This window comes from Bos indicus, chromosome 4, assembly GCF_029378745.1.
Source record: "Bos indicus isolate NIAB-ARS_2022 breed Sahiwal x Tharparkar chromosome 4, NIAB-ARS_B.indTharparkar_mat_pri_1.0, whole genome shotgun sequence".
Taxonomy (NCBI): Eukaryota; Metazoa; Chordata; class Mammalia; order Artiodactyla; family Bovidae; genus Bos; species Bos indicus.
Genome location: NC_091763.1, coordinates 6,116,315 through 6,137,894, shown reverse-complemented (window position 1 = coordinate 6,137,894; position 21,580 = coordinate 6,116,315). Strand labels below are relative to the sequence as shown.

Sequence of the window (21,580 nt, the reverse complement as noted above, 5' to 3'; positions counted from 1 at the left end):
GGGTATAGATCCATTCTATCCAGTATTATTGTTGGGTAAGAAGTCCTGTGGGAGAATGGAGAGAGGGGAGTATAAATAACTCTAGAAGTAAATCAAGTCTAATACGAGTAAGAAACTGCTTTTGCAATTTATTTTGTACTAAACAGAGTTCCTCTCGTGCCTCTTGTAAAAGTGAATGAGGGCTATTTAAATCTGGATCTCCTTTTAAAGTGTTAAATAAATTAGTTGATAATTTGCAATGCCTAAAGAGTGTCTAATCCAATCTATATCGCCTAAAAGTTTTTTTAAATCATTCAAGGTGATAATTTATCAATACGAATCTGTATTAGTTGGGGAGTAATATGTTGTCTATTAACAACAAATCTTAAGTAATAGTAAGGTGTAGATGTTTGAATCTTTTCAGGGGCAATGATTAATCCAGAAGCTTTAAAGCATTGTTGAGCTATGTCAAACATCTGCTGAGTTTATAAAACAGATGGAGCTGAAAACAATATATCATCCATATAATGAATAACAAGAAAGTCAGGAAATTGTTTTCTCACAGGTTCAAGGACTTTGGCTACATAATACTGACACATGGTGGGAGAAGTCATCATTCCTTGAGCCAGCACAGTCCATTGATACTGTTTATGAGGCCCGATATGATTAGGATAAGGAAGAGAGAAAGCAAATCTCTCTCGGTCTAGAGGGTGTAAAGGTATAGTAAAAAAGCAGTCTTGTAAATCTATAATAATAATATGCCAGTTTTGAGGAGTAGTGGTAGGTGATGGAATTCCTGATTGCAACGCACCCATAGGTTTCATAGATGTATTAACTTTTCGAAGATCTGTTAAGAGATGCCATTTGCCAGATTTCTTTTTTTTACAAAAATGGGAGAATTCCAAGGGGAACAAGATTCCTCAGTATGTTTAAATTTCAATTGTGTATCTATAAGTTCCTTAGCAGCCTCTAATTTCTCTTTTACAAGGGGCCACTGCTCTGTCCCAATAGGCTCGTCATTTTTCCAAGTTATTTTAATAATTGTATGTTTATTAAATGAGCAGTGGCCCCTAGGAAAAATGTGGATTATATATTTGAGTTTGCCATTGCATAAGTAAATCTCTTCCTATTGAGGGGTGCATCTATCACATAAGGTCATGTTGCAGGCTGGCCTTCTGATCCCTCACATGGATATATTTGGGCATTTTGATAAACCTCTTGTACTTTGGTTTGAGAAACTCCTGCAATTTGGCAAGAAATTCTCTGTATAGGCCAAGATTTGGGCCATAAATGTTTGGAAATAATAGTAATATCGGATCCAGTATCAAGAAGACCAGAAAATATTTTGCCATTAATTTTGATATGTATATTTGGTCATGCATATTCAGATACTATTGATGTCCATAAGGATTGCTTTTGATCTGTACTACCAAATCTACCTGTCCGTATACCATTAGAGGAGTTAATAGAAATGTAAGGTAAAAGAAGTAATTGGGCAATTTTGTCCCCCTTTTTGAATTGCCATAGTATCTGAGATGACATGATAATTTGAATTTCTCCCTTATATTCTGAATCAATTATTCCAGGGTGAACAGTAATTCCCTTAAAAGTCAGACTAGATCGGCCAAGTATAAGGCCAAAGGTTTGTGGGGGTAGGGGTCCATAAGGTCCGGTAGGTATTCTAGAAGGGACTGCTTGAGGAAAAAGGATAAAATCATTTAGAGCTGGTATATCGACTGCCGGATGTTGAGGGTTTGAGGGAAAAGATGGAGTTTGCCCCTGGTTTTTGTTGATGGGGACCCGGGGAGTCCCCATCTTTGAGTTTTCTGAAATAGGATTTCCCTCAACATCATATTTAGATTGACATTCTTTAGCGTAGTGTACCCCCTTACAACAGCGAGGGCAGACTCCTGGCGGTTTTTTAACAGTTTTAACTTTTTCTGTGCGTTTTTTAGGGCAATCCTTTTTTAAATGGCTCTTATCCCCACAAACAAAACATCCTTCATATCCCTTTTTAAAGGCAGCAGCCATTGCTTCAGCTAACATTTGCATTTTCTGAGTTTCTGATCCTAAGTTGCGACAAGCCTTCAAATAATCAATATTCCTGGACTCATGAATCGGAGTGATGGCTCTCTGACACTTCTGATTCGTATTCTCATATGCAAGCAGTTTTTCTAACTGCACTCTGACTTCCTCTCCGACAACACTACGGGAGATAGCAACTCCCAGTCTAGCTAAAAAACCAGCATAGGCTTCATTAGGCCCTTGTAATATCTTTGTGTAGCTACCTTTAGGTTCCCCTTGAGGAGTAATTCGATCCCAAGCTTCAAGGGCAACTTCTTTCAATTGCTCATGCAACAAAGGAGGGCATTGTATCTGAGCTTCCACTGAATCAAATTGCCTCATACCGGTTAACATTTCAAAAGTAATTTGGTTTTGGGGAGTGCCAGCTCTAGCATTAGAATTGGCACGGTCTCGGACCACATCATGAAACCACATTATCCATTGAAGATATTCTCCTGGTTTAAGAAGAGCTTTTATCAAAATTAACCAATCATAAGGAATAAAATTTCCAATAGAAGATGCCATAGTGTTTAGAAAAAGGTGAATGAGGGCCATACATAGTTACAGCCTTTTTCATTTGTTGCATGTGAGAAAAATCAATGCCTTCATATTGAGGTATTAGTTGTCCTTGAGCATTAACATTTCTTAACACAGGAAGGGCAAAAAGATCATTGGCCTCAGAGACTTGAGATTGCAAAGCCAGTAAATCAGAAGGCCTTCGTCATGAAGGAGAATGAGTGGATCATCCGTTTTCATAAATATGAGTGCGTGTTAGGGGTTTATCATTGTCATCAAAAAACATATTGTTGGCTTTAGTGTCAAAGAGAGCATCAGAAGAAGCATTATCAGATTCATTTTGTCCTCGAATCCAGGGGACCTTCGGTTTCAGGCCCGTTACAAGAGGAGGAGGAGCGCATGGGACAGCTGGAGCAGGGATGGTGGGAAAGTTCTGAAACGTTTTATGTTGCTCTAACTGGGCCTTTTGTAAAGTCTCATCATCTAATTCATATTCATATAATGAGCATTCTGCTTGTTGACGAATATCAGGGGGGCTAGAGTTGCCTTGAAATGGCAAGATCACGGCTTTAATGAGGGCCCATAAGGGCCAGAAATCTATTGGAATATTTTTTCCCTGTCTTGTGGCTCATTCAACATTCTCTTTAGCCCACTTACAAATTTCTAAATTGAAACTGCCTTCATCAGGGAACCAGGGATTATATTCAACCACTGTTTGAAGACAAGCCTCTATCCGTTGACATGAAACCAAAAGTCCCTGAACCTTAAATAAATGCTGAAGTAAAGTAGAAAGTGGTGGGGCTTTCCACCCGTTTGTCCCATAACCCTGCACTTACTGACCTCCGTAGGTTCTAATAGTCATTCCATCCGCTGACCAAGGGCGTTCACCACGTCCGTTTGGGCGCCAATTGTCACACTGTTCGTAGACCGGGACCTGGGGACTGGAGTCGACGAGAAGGACACAGGGGACCCAAGTCTTGAGTGAAACAAGGGTACTTTATTTGCAGAAATGCATGCTTATATATCTTCATACAAGGCAGCTTTAGGCAGTAAAAAAAATTTGAGCAAAAACAGAGCCAAGAAAATAACAATCTTCAAAGGGCCAGAAAACATTCCATATCCTGAGTAAGACGGGCATAACTGAATAGATTACCTTTAAGTAAAAGGTTACGGAAGGGAGTCACTGAAAGGAATCCAAGCAGGTGCTCTTTCTCATGATCTCAGTCCTGAGAACTGCATGCAGCTCTGCTCGCTCCTGTTTTTCAGAAACTGATAAGGAATAGAGAGTCCTTGAGAAACGGCACACAAAGGAAGAAAAGGACAAATTGGATCCCTTAAAGTTGAATGTCCCCTGACAATAGTACGATAATTTTACAACTCGCTAAAGGCTCAGAGTATGGTGAACATTTTTTAGCAGTTAAGTATTTTTAAATTAACATATTGATTTTAGGCATAATACATTGTACACTTAATAGACTACAGTATAGTATAAACATAATTGTTATAGGCACTGGGAAATCAAAATATTGGTGTAACTCACTTTACTGGTGGTATTCATTTGCTTTTATTGCCGTGATCTATTACCAAGCTCTTAATATCTCTGTTGTATCCCTTTATTTTAATACATATATATATGTGTGTGTGTGTGTGTGTGTGTGTGTGTGTGCATGTATATATAAGTATATATATATATATATATTTAGAAATATATGTAGACATGTAGGTACACAGGCTTCCCTGGTGGCTCAGACAGTAAAGAATATGCCTGCAATGCAGGAGACATGAGTTTGATCCTTGGGTGGGGAATATTCCCTGGGGAAGGGAATGCCTTCCCACTCCAGTATTCTTGCCTAGAGAGTTCCATGGACAGAGGAGTTAGGGCAGGGTACAGTTCATGGGGTCGCAAAGAGTTGGACATGACTAAATAGCTAGCACTATCACTTCCTTTTCAGGCACACACGGGTTCATATACACTCATACATACATTTGAAGCATATCCAGCTCCAAAATGTTGGTTTAAAATGCCCTCCAATAGAAGACATTGTAAGATCCTTGGAGAAATGGCTAATTCTGGGGTTGGAGCAGGGAAAGTACAAAATAAACCCTAAGCTCCCTGAAGTGCCCTAGGTAACTGTAGTCTTGTCTGAGACACCAAACTTCTTTGGGCCACGGAGGCTTTCTCTCCACCATGGAGGGTTACACCCAAGGCTCAGTCAACTCAAATGTCTGCCTTCTTTGTGTCTCTTTACAATCCCATGGACTGTAGCCTGCCAGGCTCCTCTGTCCCTGGAATTCTCCAGGCAAGAATCTTGGAGTGGGTTGTCATTCCCTTCTCCAGGAGATCTTCCCAACCCAGAGATTGAAGCCGGGCCTCCTGCATTGCAGGCCGATTGTTTACCATCTGAGTCACCAGAGAAGCCCCTAAGAAAACTAGAGGTCAACTTTGCCAGTGTAATCATTGAGGATGAAAACAGCAAAGAAAAACTAGGAGAAGAGGCTTTGGAACTAAATCATAGGAGTCAGCAAGGATTTACTCGTCCTTGGCTGTTCTGTGTTTGCTTTTCATCACTTAAAGCTACATTTTCAAGTCTCTTCTGTTTAAAATTACAAACTTTTGGAAGCATATTCTTTTGAGGTATATCTGAAGACTTAGTAAGAGAAGTACTCTGGCAACCTAATTTTTCTTAACATCAGTAACTCAGTCGCCCATATTTTCTTTTTTTCTAAGTGTGAGTCCAAGTTCCAGAAGCAAATACATTCCTCTCTATACGTAAGTAACATTTCTTAATGTTTTAAAAGTTACTAGATTTACATCTGTATTGTTACTTTCAGCTCAGTCACGTTTGTAACTCACTCTTTAAAACAACATACGCTTTCTAGCAGATTTGTAATGTTTTCCTAGCATGGTGCCTGTCAACAGTTTCATCAAAAATGTGTTAAAGATTTTGATAAAAGAAATAAAGCGTTAGCATTTTTTTCAGTTTTCCCAAATTGGTTATTTTATGAAGTAAAATACCTTGGATACTGCTCATATTAGGTGTTGTCAACCAGAAAGACTTTTACAGTTGACGTGGAAGCTGTAATGGGCTCACATGCTGAAGGGCAGGAAATGCGACCTCTCGCTTTTCTAAATTTAAATTTGACTTCCCGTGGGTGGCACAGAAGTGCGTCACCCTCCACTCGGGTCTTCTGTGCTTTATACTGGAGAAACACCTTGTGTTTTAGAAGTCTTGGGGTGTTGGCACAGCCCGGCACAGACTGGGGCTGATAACAGCAGACGTTTATTTCCTGCAGTTCTGCAGTCTTGACTTAGGGGATGGCCCAGGAACGGCCCTGGTCACACGTTTGTGTCCACAGGAGGTATAGGGAATGAGGGGCTTGTGGGATCCCTTTTATAAGGACACTAATGACTCAAGTACCTCCCGCCTCCTGATACCATCACCTTTGGGTGTTAGTATTGCAGCATGTACGTTTCGTTGGGGGGACATACACATTCAGATCACAGTAACTTGGAACAAAGAAAAGGCAAGAAGTGAAAGAATCTGGGCCTTTCATCTTTACCCCCGCTCCCCCCGTTCCTCTAGCCTCTTCTGCTCCCCAGCTAAGTTGACTCCTTTTTCTCTGAGTGGCCCCAGAAATGCCTCCAGGACACCCTCTCACTTCCTCTGATGGATTGGGCCTTCTCTCAGGCCCGGAGGCACACTGCTGGTTTCCCAGAACCCCAGGCCTGTTTCCATCTCCACAGAAGCCTCCTCCACTCTGGGACACCACTCCTGCCCGCCCCAGGCCATCTCCAGGCTCCAGGGAAGGACTTGGCTCATGGCTTTAGACAGCCTACTTCTTTGCTCAGTAACACAGGCCAGCTGTTACTCACTCTGGCCCAAACTGAAGATCAATTCTTACTCTAAAAAGGAAAATCTCCTTACTTTATTTTTTACGGCAAATTGTTCCATCACCGTGGTTAATGTATTACATTTTGAATTTTGATCTGTTTTGGAAAAATTTCCTTTGCAAGTTAGGATATGTTCACCTATGTTTTCTATGTTTCTAATAAAAACTATAAAAAAGTATTTTCATCCCAACAGTGGTTGCGTTCAGTCTACAAATGCTGATGACATTGACAACCCCTGTGGAGACATCACATCTCTCGCCAAGCCTCGTAGCTCTGAAATCCTTTATACAAACTCAAGTCGGTGAGTTCCACCTGTGATTATGCCTCTTACGTTATTATTAAGGAAGAAATGTGGTCATTAAGGCTTTGCAGTGAATGAAGCAATAGAAAAATGGCCTTGAATAAACAAGTTCCTACTGAATAGTGCAGGGAACTATATTCAGTGTCTTGTGATAAATTCATAATGGAAAAGAATATAAAAAAGAATGTGTATATAACTGAGTCACTTTGCCATATAGCAGAAATTGGAACAACATTCTAAATCAACTGTACTTCAATAATTAAAAAAACAGAAAATGGCCTGGTACTGACCACAACTTAAGAAGAAACATATTGTTTCCTGAAAGAACTATAGTTTCTCACAAAGGAGATTACAGTTTTGAACACTGACTAACCTGGGTTTACCTCCAATGTTGTATGAATATATATGTGTGTGTGTGTGTGTGTGTGTGTGTGTGTGTATTTGCTTTCACCCATGGAAATACTGAAGCTCAGAAATTGCTTCATTAGGATAATTCACAAGACACACTACAATAAGCCGATGTTCTGTGTGGTTTTTTTAAAAAAATGTGTTGAAGTAGATTTACAATGTTGTGTTAGTCTCTGCTGTATGGCAAAGTGAATCAGTTACACATATATATATATATTCCACTCTTTTTTAGATTCTTTTCCCATATAGATCATTACAGAGTGTTGAGTAGAGTTCCCTGTGCTATTCAGCAGGGATTATGTTAGTTATATATTAGTTATATACTTCATATATAGTCATGTCTGTACAAGGGCTTCCCAGGTAGCTCAACAGTAAAAGAATCTACCTGCCAAGCCGGAGACTCAAGTTGAATCCCTGAGTCAGGAAGTTCCCCTGGAGGAGGGCATGGCAACCCACTCCAGTGTTCTTGCCTGGGAAATCCCATGGACAGAGGAGCCCGGCAGGCTATAGTCCCCTGGGGTTGCAAAGAATTGGACAGAAGCAGCGACCAAACAACAGCAAAACAGTATGTGTATGTCAATCCCAGTCTGCTGTTTATCTCTCCCAACCCTTATTCCCCAGTAACCATAAGTTTGTTTTCTGTGTCTATGACTCGTTTGTTTTGTAAGTAAGTTCATTGGCAGCATTTTTGTCTAGATTCCACGTGTAAGTGATAGCATATGGCGTTTGTCTTTGTCTTCACTCAGTATGACAATCTGTAGGTCCATGCATGTTGATGCAAATGGCATTATGTTGTTCTTTTTCTGGCTGAGTAGTATTCTGTGATAATCATGGACCAAATCTTCTGTATTAGGCCCTGAGCTGTTGCACATCACTGCTGGTACACCTTCAGTTTCTGTGACGACTGGAAGGCTTGCAGGAGAGTGTAAGCCTGTAGCGTGAATCACCAACAGTATTTTAAATGTCAGTTGCTCTATTTTTTTTTTAAACATCCGTTTTGCCAAAATAACAAACCAGCTCAGTTTCACATTGGCTGTCCTTCATACCTACTCTACATCCCCTAATAATTTTGAATTTTCATGTGTTACACATTCTGACACCCTAATTCTTTTGACTACTTGACCAAAGTAAACTATCTTTCAAAAGTAACTTTGGTTTTAAATTATATTTCTATAACTTAATGCATTGAAGAAATAAATGAGTTGTTATATTTCAACCAGTAAGAAATAAAGGAAGAAAAGAAGAGAGAGTACATAAAGTATCCCAGGTACTGTACCAAACACTTGGCCCTCACGTAGCTTGCAGGCCTGCAGGGCCGGTAAGCTCCACACCCCAATAATGATAGTATAAGGCAGGATGGAGTGAGGCTCCTGAGAAGCAAGTTTAGTGTTCTTGATCTTGGTTGTACAGAGAGGTCACTTTTATCCACAAGCCTTGAAGGCTGTGATGTTTTAGCTAAGTCCTAAGAAAGGATTTGTCTCTTATGATTCTTGCCTAATTTCTGCAGGGAAAGGATTGCTATTAAAAGTAGAGATTGTAAAAAAAAAAGAGTTTAAGAGTGAACACAAGGATAAACTCAATTGAAAACCTTCTGGCATCAAATTTTCTAGTATTTTTCCTTTGAAATATACATTTGAATTTTGAAGTGTTTTATGAAACATTCTTGCTGAAGAATAGAATGTATTCTTCTGGATCACTCTTCAAGGAGAGTAAAGAGCAGTCTGGCAGCATTTTAAAAATTTGATGTATAACATACTGTTTAACTTGAGTAAATTTGGGAGCGTGCCCTTCTACCTCATCTTGATGTTAGTGTTTTTAAGAAAAGGAAATTTGAGCGGATCATGTAGAATTGGACATTAACTGTACTTACTTAAATTGGGCACTAGAGGGCATCCAAGGTTGCAAAGCTTCTTCTTTGGATGAGGTTTCAATTTTTAATAGAATTTTAATGGAGCATAGGTGGTTAGTGGTAGAGTTCTTACCTGCCCCACGGGAGGCCGGCGTTGGATTTCCCACCCATGCAGCTGCAGCGTCCCCTTTAAGGATTCCCTGGTGGCTCAGACAGAAAAGAATCTGCCTGCAATGCAGAAGACCTGGCTTTGATTCCTGGGTCATCAGGAAGATCCCCTGGAGAACTGAACGGCTACCAACTCCAGTATTCTTGCCTGGAGAATTGCATGGACAGAGGAACCTGGTGGGCTATGGTCCATGGTGTCATAAAGAGTCGGACGTGACTGAGCAGCTAACACTTTCATTCACTGTAACTTTTTAACACAGGAAAAGACTTTCTGTTTTTATTATGAGATATAGATACAAAATATGTAGTGTCATATTTAAAATATAAAGCAAAATAACAAGGAAATGCCTATGTCCCAGGCCTAGCTAAGGAAATAGTATTTTATTCACATCTCTTACGCTGCCTGTATACCCCTTACAACCTCGTCTCCTGAGTTTCCTTCCCCAACCCAGAAGTCATCGCATCAGTCTTCGTGCTTATCCTCTGCTTGCTTTGCTTGGTAGCTTTGCTACATATACTTGAACCTCTAAACAAAATGCTGTGTTGTTTCCTCAGTACCACACTGAGCCAAGTACAGAAGACGCATGCAATGTGATGTCATCTGCGTGAGGTCCAAACCCCAGAAACACATAAACTTACTTTGTGCCCAGTAGAATACCATCCTACTCGAAAGCAAAAATGACTCTTCCTTGGTTTTCTCACCTTAAACTTTCCTAAAGGGAAACGTCTTTATGAGATCATCTTTAAGGATTTCCTCATAACCCATGACACTTAGGCCAGGAACACTGCCTGCCCCGCCCTTTCAGTGGAAGCTGCATTTCAGACAGAGTCAAGGCTACAGACTCTTGGGTTCAGTGGTTGCAATCACCAGTTTCCCCAAAAGGTGAATGCTTTCGAATGTTCCTTATTCATTGATTTTGTATTCTGGGCACCAAATCATTTGACATGCCCAGTGTATTGGTGGTGATTATGCTAATGGTTTTAAAATTAACTTTTAAAATTGTAGAACGGAATCTGATCATTATAGAAAAAAGTACAGAAAAAAATTAATGATAATAAAAATATAACTAAACTGTCACATAAAAACATAGCTGTTATGAAGATTTTGGCATATTTCCATCTGTCATCTGCATCCTTCATCTTCCTTGTATTTATACAGCTATGATGATGCTACATATGTAATTTTTACTGCATTCACTTTATAGCATCATCATGGGCACATGTTATTATGAACTCATCATAGTATTTTATTTGTGTAGACCATAATTTTTTTTATTTTTATAGATGTACTGTCATTGACTTCCAGGGGGCTTCCCTGGTAGCTCAGCCAGTAAAGAATCTGCCTGCAGTGCTGGAGACCCCAGTTTGATTCCTGAGTCGGGAAGATCCCCTGGAAAAGGGATAGGCTACCCATTCCAGTATTCTTGGGCTTCCCTGGTGGTTCAGATGGTAAAGAATCCTCCTGCAGTGTGGGAGACCTGGGTTCGATCCCTGGGTTGGGAAGATCCCCAGGAGGAGGGCATGGCAACCCACTCCAGTATTCTTGCCTGGAGAATCCCAAAGGACATAGGCGCTTTATGGGCTATAGTCCATGGGGTCTCAAAGAGCTGGACATGACTGAGCAACTAAGCACAGCACACAGCACTGTCGTTGACTAGCGCGTCTAGGTTACATGTGTAAATGTTTTCTGTTTCTTACTATGATAAATAATGTTGTCAAATACTTGTTAAGTGAATCTTTTCCATAACTTGGAGTTATTTACTAAAGGGAGACTTCTTGCAATGGACTATGAGGTCAAAACATATAAATATATTTGCAGTGGAACCATAGTTGACATCTAGTGTGTGTCCTCACACCTTCAGTGCTCGCATTTACGCTCACCAGATAGCACCTTCTTTTCCTTCCAAATGTGCTTATTATAAAAATAATTCAATTATATTTGTAAAAAGTAAATTACCTCTTCCTTTGAGTCTCAGTGTTGAAAGTTGATGCATATTTTCGACTTTGCTGCCAGGCCTGCATGAATGTCTGTGTGCAGGCAGCTGCACGTCGGTGTGTGTGCAGGGGGGCGGTGCGGGGAGGTGTGAGATTGACAGGCACAGCGGACACTCTCCTCAGCAGTGCACGGGGCTGTGAAGACCCTTTTTAATGGCTGTGTGATACTCCACTGCAAGGTATAGTTTACGTGGGCCCAAGTAGTTATTGAAATTTTTTTCTGTTGTTAAAAAAATAAAGCAACAAACCTCCACATTATCTTTGTACAATCATGCACACATTTCTTTTAGAACAAATCCCTAAAAGCATAATTCTTGCATGAGTTTTGCATTAAAATATTTTTTGATTCGGCAGGCATGACCTATTATTAAAGGATATTCAGAGTTAAGGGATTCAAGACAGTAATTCAGTCTCCACTGAAGTTTCTAACTTCTAACTTGAGCCTCCTTTGGGAACTAGAATCCATAGTGTCTGCTAGATTCAACAGGAGTTCTAGAAGTTCAGGGAACTGAGTAGGAATTAAAAAAAAAAAAAAGATACAAAGTCACTCCTCACTTATAATGTGTCAAGCAAGCAAGGGAAACATAAGGAACCCCCAATTTTTACCAAATCTGTTCTTTATCTTTCTCCTAAATACTAGAGCCATATTCTTTGCAAGAGCGTAATGAACAGGGTGGAAGGGAAGTTTTTTTCTGTTAGTACCTATCTTGTGGTTCCACATGGTTTCAAAACAGCAGATCTGTGCCAAGTCAGGACCCCAAAGCATGGAACCTTGCCCTTTGCTAAGAAAAGGGAATGGGGCTTTCTTCTGAAAGGGACCACACGGGGTCTCGGTATGTGCATCTCAGCTGGCCCAGCCCCTTCCTTGTTTTACCAAGGAGGACAGGAGGGGGCACATCCAGGTGACAGAGCAGAGCCCGCACCCTCTGACCCACACCCAACCCCACCACACCCGGTGCTTTCCAGACCAACGTTTCCCAAACCCGCTTGGTGCCTCCACCATGCCGTCTTCCACTAAATCTCCATCTTTTAGTTCAGGACTTCACCCGGTTTCACATTCGCTGTGCCTTTACCTCAGTCATCTCTCTGATGAAGCATTTGCAAATAACACATAACTGTCCAAAGTGATCCCAGGGCGGCCATGGGCCGAGTCCTGAGCCAGCAGAGGGGACCGCCCTAACCTCCTGGGTGTGCTGCACCTTTAACAAAATCTTAACCACAGCCCAGCTTCAAGCCAGGCTATGAATAGCAGTTCCTTACATTGGCCCACACTTCTGCCTTTTCAGAGAACTTTCACATCGACTCTCTCATTTGTTTTTCAAAGTAGTGTGATGAGGCCAAAGGTGGGGGAACAGGCTCTCTCCCCACTTTACAGATGAGGAGGCTGAGGCAGAGTAAATGATTAAAGAGCCCCAGACACTCATTTTGTGAGCAGTTAAGAGAACAGGGCTCCCACTCCCCTGGGCCGCCTGCAGCCAGTGAATGCTTCCTGGGGCCTCAGCCCTGCTCTGGTCGGGGCTGTTGGCACATTTCTGTGTCCCTTTTGGATGGAAGAGGTAAAGGTTCCCTGAGAACAGAAGGAGAAAAGCATGTCCTGTAGAGCACGATGATGATAAGAGTGAAACTAATTTTTGAGCAGATCCTGGGACCACAGTATCTCATTATATTCAGGGACGCACAGCCCAGTGACCAGAAGCACGCTGGTGCTATTAGGACTTCTCAGCTGCTCCCTCAGCCTTCCCTCCCCTTGCCCCACCTTCCCAGGCCTGCCTCCTCCTCTCCCTACTCTTGCCCTAGGCCAGCACTTTGCCCAGGTACCCTGACCCCACACTCCCTGTAAAGGAACTGTGAATTTCATCACCCCAACTTGGGGAGACGTGGTCCTGAAAGACCCCATCCAGGGTCACAGGGCAGGGGTGCCACCCTGGAGGCAGATGCCAGCCCCCAACACACTCAGCGCAAGCATCTGGCTGCATCCCTCTCTGATGCCCCTGCTCCTAGTTTGCATCAGTCATCTTTGCCCCACTTGGGTTCTGTCCCTCCTTAATGTGAAAGCAATCAGGAGCCTAGCCTGTTTGAGTCCTGACATAGAATAGCTCTCGATAAACAAGGCTCCAGGTGACTTGAACTTGTGCTACACTTAACGCAGAACAGATGCCGCTCAGCTGGGAGCCTGGGTTTCAGGGCCTTCCGGGGCCCCTAGGTTCCACCACCCGCCAGCCTTGTTGTCTCTGGGCACATGGCTTAGACTTGTGCTCAAGCCTCAGTGCCCACATCTCTACCATGGCATGGTCTCAGGACCAAGGACCTGGAGTGTTGGGAGATTAAATAAAGCAGCCCACGTAAGTGTCACAAAGGGTACGGGCTCCTGAGGATTATTCGGGCCTGTGTTACAGACAGAGAGCCTGTTCCTGTTGGCATTCTCATCCACGTATGCATGACTTATAATCTACATATAACATGGTTTTCTCCATGTTTCCTTTATTTTTCTATTTGTCTTTTAATTATATGCCATCTGAGCCCCTTTTTCTCTAACTGATTTACTAAACTTCCTTATATTTTTCAAGTTATTTAATTTCTATTTTATTATGCTTTGTTGAGAAAAGCCAGTTAGTTATACACTTAGGCAGTAATTTATTCAGTTACCCATAGTGGACAACCCTAGGCTTATTTTGGGAATCGGGTGCCACAGAAGGTGTTCAGAAGACTAGCAACTATGGAGCAAAGACAGACATGAAGACGACTTCTTTTTAAATGGGTTCCTGCTTCCCTTAGCTTTCCTTAAATGAGGGAATGGGTCTGATCATGCAGCTGACTTGGAAATTCTCTCAGAGCCTGTACTTTTCAGTGTCTTTCATCTGAAAAAGCTTATCACCCATCAGCCATGGGTCTATAGAGCATCCCCCAGAATCTGCTCTCCTCTAGTCTTGTTGCACTTAAGATGGAAAAAAGTTCCCCTTTGTTGTCCCTGAAAAAGGGTTAAATGGAATAGATTCTAGAAGCAGCGTGGGTGAGGACTTTCATTTTCAAATAGGTGGCAGTTTATTATGCAACTGCATTCGTTTCTCAAGCCCAAGCAGCTTATCATTAGTTCAGTCCTCTGGTTCATGTTTGTTATTTTTAGACATGATGTAATAAATCTCATTATTAGAACATGACGTAGAATACTATTCAACATCAGTAACCTGTACGCCACAGGTAAAGCACCGATAGTCGAATGGTGTTTTAGATCCAGCCCTTGCCGAGCTTCCATCTCGGCTTCTTACTGCTCTGATGGAAGGCTGTGACCTTAGAGGCATTTTCATTCTGCAGGTGTTTTAGAGGCAGTGGAAAAAAACTCTCACGCAGAGGAAGGGGGTTTCCTTCATAACATGCATGGAACCTTTGATGAATTCAGGGAGAGATATAACATATGAATGACTTTGCCCCACTTTTTGCTCCCACTCTGACATACAGCTGCAATTCTAGGAGAAGATTCCAAGAAATCCTGAAGGGTCCTGCCTAGAATTTGGCAGCGGTGGTTCACTCACCCAGGTCCCTCCAACAAACCTGAAACAGAGACTTCCAAACTTGACTGCCCATGAGAGTTATCTGGAGAGATTAAAAAAAAAAAAAAAAAAAAAAACAATTTCCAGCTCACAGCACTTACCAATTAAATTAGCATGTCTGGTGGGTGGGAATCAGGCGTTGGTACCTTTGAAAAATCCCCGAGTTGTCAGGCGCAGCAGCGTCGGGAAACCACTGTCTTTACCTCTCTCCAGCTGCCTGTCCCGGATCAACTGCATTCTTCACTGCCAGGCTGCTATTTCATACATTTCTTATTTCTTTGAAATCTTGTATTATGACTACAATTAGTTGAGCACCTACTAAGTGCTAAAGACTTGCCAGCTGCTTTTACCTTCACTGAATCCCTCTGACCCCAAGGCCCTGGGAGGCCACGTGCACTCTTGGCTGCAGCCGCTGAGGGCTCTCCCCACTTAATCTCACAGCTGCTGGAGGGGTGGAGGCAGGCCTGGCTCCCTGATTTCCCAGCCTACCGTATCCGTTAACTTGCACCGCTCATTCTGCTGTGGCCCCTGATGTGCTTGCCCTTCCCTTTGTCTGCATTGGGTCTCCTATTTTATTGCCTGAAAGCCGGCTAGTCACAGACTGACGTGCTTGGAAGAGACACAGAATGTTTACTGGCGCAGGCTCTGCCCTGTATGTCCTGTCCCCTCGTGTGCTAATGCCCGGAAGGAGCCCAGAGGACCTGCCTGCCCACAGACAGAGGTAGACTCTGGCCCTCCCTCTCGACTGCAGCCTTGAGCTTGGTCCTGTCACCCTGCTCGTAGCCGAGGCAGCGAGGCTTCCAGGGGCTCAGTCTGTGTGCGGGTCTGCGAGTCAACAAGCAGAGTCAGAGGCCCAGGTCTGAGGCCCGGCCCCTGAGCACTCACCATTCACTGCCCTGCCCTGCACTGCCTGCTTGTCACCTGCCACTGCATGTGTATCCTCTCTGAAACTGAATGTTTTGACAATTCCTCCAGCCGTCAGTGGTGCTTGGAGGTCCCCTTATTGGACATGTGGACAGGATGGGATCAAACCAGGGGCCCCTCAGAGGAGCCGACCCTGCGCCTCCCATAGGACTCAGTCCTCGCTGCTCCTTACCTTGTGTCTGGGCATCCATGGAGGGTAAGGGCCCTCGCCGAGGGATGTCCCGCTCCCAGAGGAGGGACCAGGGAGTGGCCGGGGCAAGCTGACCTTCCTCTGTCCTTACTGTGGCACCAGGAGGACCCTGAGAGCTGCACTTAACAAAGACGGTGTTATTTGAAGTGCCCTGTGATTGCAGAGAGCATGTTTCTGCTCTTTGAGATAGTCTTAGCCTCACATCTTCCCTTGCACCTGGAGATGAGGTCCCATGTCTCAAGCAGCACTCAGACTGGCCCCACCTCTTCCCAGAAAATGATCCATGGAAAGGGCTTTGTATGCTGTAGAAATGTCAAAACAGTAGTTATTATTCACTCACCTCTGAATTACCCAATAGAATATTTGTTTTGGATGTTTGCTTGCCTTTATCAAGATGAATTTCATACCCACACTGAAAAACCTGCCATACATTCTAGTGTTTTTCTTTTACTCTCTCTGAAGGCAAAAGGGCCATGATCACAGAGGAGTATGTGGAAGTGAGCTAAATTTCATAAACTGTATGAAGTCAGTACATTAGTGGTGGCGAGAAAGAAGTATTATTTAAAAATCATGCTGTGTGTCCACCAGCATTGGAGTCGGCACCTCAGAGCTCTGTTCGGGAGCCAGGTCTGCTTTTTGGTAAGGAAAGCATGTCCACCTTCCTTAGGAAACAGAGCTCCATGGTGGATCAGGTATGAAAAACACATGCAAATTCAAGCAGCAGAGAAACATGGACTTGAAATAAGCTTCTTCATTCTGAGAGGAAGGCTGTCACCTACTCATCTCTGCCCCCTGCCTGCATGCTTTCCTATCTGGCAATCCGACTTCCAGACCTTCATGTGGGACAAAACCCTTAGATTACGTCCTTCTTTATGTTTTCATAATTGGGTGCTGGTGACCGTGACTCTTTGGCAGATTGTTGTGTTCATTTTCTTTCTTCCCCTCTTTTCACTCTTTCCTTTAGCTCTGCAAATATTCCAGGATACACTGGTAAGGTTCATTTCACAGCCACCCATCCAGCAAATTCTGATCGTCCATCAACGACCCCCTCACCAGATTCAGAAGTGCACCAGTAAGTATGAATCCTGTTACTCAACATGCTTGGATATACTGGGGAGGGGGAAATCCTAATGATGATTATTCGATTAAAGAACAATTAAGTATTAGGAGTAAATTTACATTGTTTAAAAAATAGGGTGTCAAATCCAAAAAGACAGAAGAGTTCATTTTCCCACTGTTGTTGCTAGAAGGAGGGCATTAAGAGACTGAAAGCATCTTAGCGGACAGCATCTTAGCCTCTTGGACTCAACTCTGCATACTTATCACCTTTCTGCATTATCCTTAGAACATGCATAGAACATACTACATGAGACACACGTTCACTTATTGTGGATAGCCATCTTACTTTTCATAAAAGACAACATTCTGTTAAAAGCCATATATATATATATTTAAACACCATTTTGCAAATTGAAAACAGGAGGCATTTGATGGGAGGTTAGTGCAGACTCCGTGCTTTGAAGCTTCCAATGAGAAGCAGGTGGTTATTGCTCATTATATCTCAAATTTGAAAACATTTGATGAAAGTCCTGCCTTGCCAGTAAGGTGACACAGCTCTGAAAATGCAAATGCATCTTAGCCAGGTCCAGAGACTGGCCTCATGTAAATATAAGCTCTCGAGTTAGGACAGTGTGCATCTGGGAGGAGAAGGAAGGCAGTCCCCCAAAAGGGTGCCTTTTCTCCTTTGTTGGTGGAAGGTGGAGAAGTCATTCATTTCTCAAAACCAGAAAGGTCCCTTTCCACTCTAGAAAGATGACTTTACCTCTGGGCAGCCTCACACCCTGAGCCCACACCCCCAAGGCTTTGTGTGGTAGCTGTTGGTTACTCATTGGCCTCTCTGCAGCTTCACCTCCTTCTGTCTGTATTTTCTGTCTTCTTGGCACCAACTGTAATTCTAGGCACAAGGTAGATTTTCAGTCCGTGATATAATGCATAGTATGCAGTCAATAAACTGAACGCAAATAAATGAAATAAAGGAAACAGTACTCACAAGGATTAACCATTCCCACCCTGTCTCTGTTCTGTGCATCCTTTTTCTCTCTCCCTCTACTCCTATAGCTTTCTCTCTTCATCTCTCCCATATTTGTGTATCATTAGTTGGAGAATACATGAGGTTATATGTTCTCATTTTATTTCACATGTCTTTTTTTTCTCTCCATTTTGTTAGTGTCTTACGGAAAAGAATGGCAGTTGACCTCTTCCGTCACCAGGGGCCGCTCTCTCGAATGGTCACAACTGTGACACCCTACAATCCCTTCAATAAGAAGGATAAGGAAACTATAAGCTACTGAAAGGGACCCGCCCTGAGTGCCCCCCTAGCCTGGGAGAGGTGCTGGGTATGATGTGATGGGGAGGTAACAGAAGCCAAATAAAGGCACATTCTCCATGTGTCTGGCTGGGCCTTGGCCAAGCGGAGCTCCAGCTCCAGAACCACGTGGTCATGGAAATGGACTGTGTGAGATCCTCCATCCTCTCACATGAGGTTGTATTTGTATCCACACGGCTGTGGATGCCATGAGCTTTCATAAACCTTAGCTCGTTCGCCCTCGCAACCCCGCAGTGGGCATTTTGCAACTATCTTACTATTTTATGAATAAGCAGGCTGAGATTAGGAGAAGGAAAATATTAATCAAAGGTCACACAACTCATAGTGGAGTTAGAACTAGAACCCAGCTTTCTGAATTTAGAAACCTTTGCTGCTGTTTTTCACTATAGATCAAATAACCTTCCCTGAGTTATTGAAAAAAAAGAATTACCCAGAGACAGAATGCCTCTTCTCCCAAAAGATTCAGAATTGAGCTATGGATCCCGCAGAACTCCATGCAAATGTGTAAGTCCTTCGGAGGTAGCTTGGCCTTGCTTTCCCATCAGAAGGGCGAAATCAGATGTTTTTGCTTGAGGATCATGTGTTGCCTCAGCTGACACCTACACAGACTTGGGTGCTGACTGCTGCCGTCCCTGGCTGCTGCCTTCTGCCAGGATACACAGGAAGGCTGCCGTCCACCCTCCATCTGTGCTATGGAGCTGATCGGCCTTCGCAGAAAAGTAATGGCTTCTGAACCCAATCTTGCAGCCTTAATTATTTTCAGAAAAGAGCAATTCTGTCAAAAAATCTGACCAAAACAAAAATCTTCATCTCTTGGAAGATTCTCACCCAGACACAGATGGGAATGATGAGCCCTGTCCAGGGAGCAGATGAATGCAGGGACCTGAGATTACATTTTGCGGTAAACATCCCTGGCAGGCCACTTTGTCAGGAGGCACAGCTGCCCTGGGTCCGAGGCCTTGTTTATCATTCTGGGCCTTTCTGAGCAGGGTACCAGCGGCACCCGGTCCTGACGCCCCTCAGCCTCAGGCGACTATTCGCACCCTCCATGCCGCCGGCCCCTGGACACTATCCAAGGACTGAGCGCCTCCAGAGCTGCTCCTGGAAGGATAGTGGCCTTGTCTGCAGAGTCCCAGGGCCACCTCCAGGAGAGGTGAGGTGGCAGCTCTTCATTTTCACTGTAACTAGCTCAGACTTCTCACGCATAAAGGTCAAATGCAAACCCTGCTCACCACGGATCCAGAATTCTGGCCTGACTGACTACCAGAACCTCTGAGTGTTTTAAATCCTGTGACCTGGGTTTCCATGGTCAGCAGTTCAACTGAAAATCATAAAAGTCAAGGAAGAGAGCTGCAGGGATTTCCATCTGCTCATCAAGTTCTGAATTGGGTCTTGGTTTATTCCGACGGGCTGGGAGCCAACATCCCTGTTCCTCCTCAGGGCAGCCACTTGCCTTCGGCTCCTCTCCCCAAGCTCAGTCTTTCTGACAGTTACTGCCTCAGCTTTTATTTATCCCCAGGGATAACACACACACACACACACACACACACACACACACACACACACACACACACACACACAGAACCTATGTGGGTTTTGTAAAACATAGGTGGAAGACAGTGTCAGAAATCACTAAATAATTCACTTGGAAGAGAAAATGCATTCTAATGAGCTTGTTCTCGCAAATAAGGATATTACAACATAATATTGTAAAAATATTACACAAGTACTATGAAGATATGACACTCGTGGGAGAGCAGAAGAGAAAGTCTAGAAGTGGACAGATAATCATTTTAAACCTGAGCCCAGAACAGACTTTTTTTCAATTGATGATACTGTTAGGTAGTTAAAACAGAAAGTGTGAGGTGAAAGTCGCTCAGTCGTGTCCGACTCTGTGACCCCACGGACTGTATAGTCCATGGAATTCTCCAGGCTAAAACAGTGGAGGGAAAGGCCTTCTCCAGGGGACCTTCCCAACCCAGGGATGGAACCCAGGCCTCCCGCATTGTGGGTGGATTCTTTACCAGCTGGGCCACAAGGGAAGCCCTAGAATAGGGAAAAGGAGTCCAAAACGGTGGCAGCTGAAGGCAAAGAAAGGGAGAAGCCTGTGAAAAGGGAAAAAAGGAAAAATCCACAGACCAGAGTGAGAACCTCAGGTGAAACAAACACGCCCCCTTCCTGGCCCGCCCTAATTTGCACAGGGCAGGCTCAGTGGGGAGGAGACAAAGAAGGAGCCAAGATGGGTGGAGGCCTCTCCTTTGGGTTGGCCTGTCCTCATGCCTCAAGTGTGTACTATTCTTTGTTTGCGAATAAAACGCTGAGCTATAACCGAGCTGTAACTGGTCCACAATTTCTGTTGCAGCAAAACAGAACCAAAGAAATTACACACTCTCCTGTACAGAGACAACTGTTTGGAAACAAAACAGAAGGGAAGATCCAGGTCTCAGCCATAAGAGAAAGAGAACCGCTCTTATAATACAGGTTTAAATGGATAATTTACAGCCTCAGACAGGCGACATCAAAATTCAGGAGAATTGGTTTATAACATGTGGATAGTGGGAAATTTTTCCAAAGAGGCCACTGAAGCCAGAAATTATGAAGAAAAAGAAATAACTGCTTTTAACATCAAAAATACCACCGATTTTTTTTTTCAGACGAGACTATTGGGAAAGTATATCAAACAGAAGGTTCATATCCTTATAAAAACAGCCAATGACAAAAAGTAGTATACCAATAGAAATAAGTCAAAGGATATTAACAAATACATTAAAAATATCAATGACCAATAAATAAGTCTTTATATCTATGGAATATTAGAAAAACAGGGTGGTATTTCTTTTTTCACCCATGGTCAGTGCTCATGGGAAGAGGTCTCTATCTTTACCTTCCACTGGTTGGTCTTGACCTTGCTAACCCTTTCCATTTGGAAAAATGTCTCAAGAGTTTTTCCAGGTGATAAAAGTTCAGACTTAGCAATTTCATTCTTATGATTTTTTTCAAGCAAATAATTTCACCAGTGAGCAAATATATTTTACAAAGACATTGAAGGCACAACATTTCATAACAGAAATTAGCAACAACTTAATGCTCATCAAGAGAAAAGTTAGTAAAGTGCTGTCCATGAATATATAAAAATACATGTATTAAAAGACGATGGAGTTAATTATCTGTGTGTTTTGTTATCTCTGTGTATTATGTTTATCTCTGTGTATTTATATCATGGAAAGACATACATGCAATTATTGGTAAGAATCAGATTTACAACAGTATGTATTTTGTTATCTTAATTTTATATATGAATATATAGAATAATGTAGGAAAATATTTTTAAAAAGTTAATAGTTTTAATTCTATATTTTA

The 21,580-nt window shown here is 42.8% G+C and overlaps 1 protein-coding gene across 1 annotated transcript in view; it reads left to right on the top strand.

Annotated features, from left to right (window-relative positions):
* The window catches only part of SPMIP7 (sperm microtubule inner protein 7), a 66,008-nt gene extending 45,456 nt beyond the window's left edge, over positions 1 to 20,552 (top strand). The window contains exons 6-9 of the mRNA XM_019959643.2: positions 5,288 to 5,329; positions 6,645 to 6,752; positions 16,799 to 16,906; positions 18,062 to 20,552. Of these exons, the coding sequence (XP_019815202.2) occupies positions 5,288 to 5,329; positions 6,645 to 6,752; positions 16,799 to 16,906; positions 18,062 to 18,185 (382 nt within the window). The 3' untranslated portion in view covers positions 18,186 to 20,552. The remainder of the gene's footprint in view (positions 1 to 5,287; positions 5,330 to 6,644; positions 6,753 to 16,798; positions 16,907 to 18,061) is intronic.
* Positions 20,553 to 21,580: the final 1,028 nt, after the last annotated feature.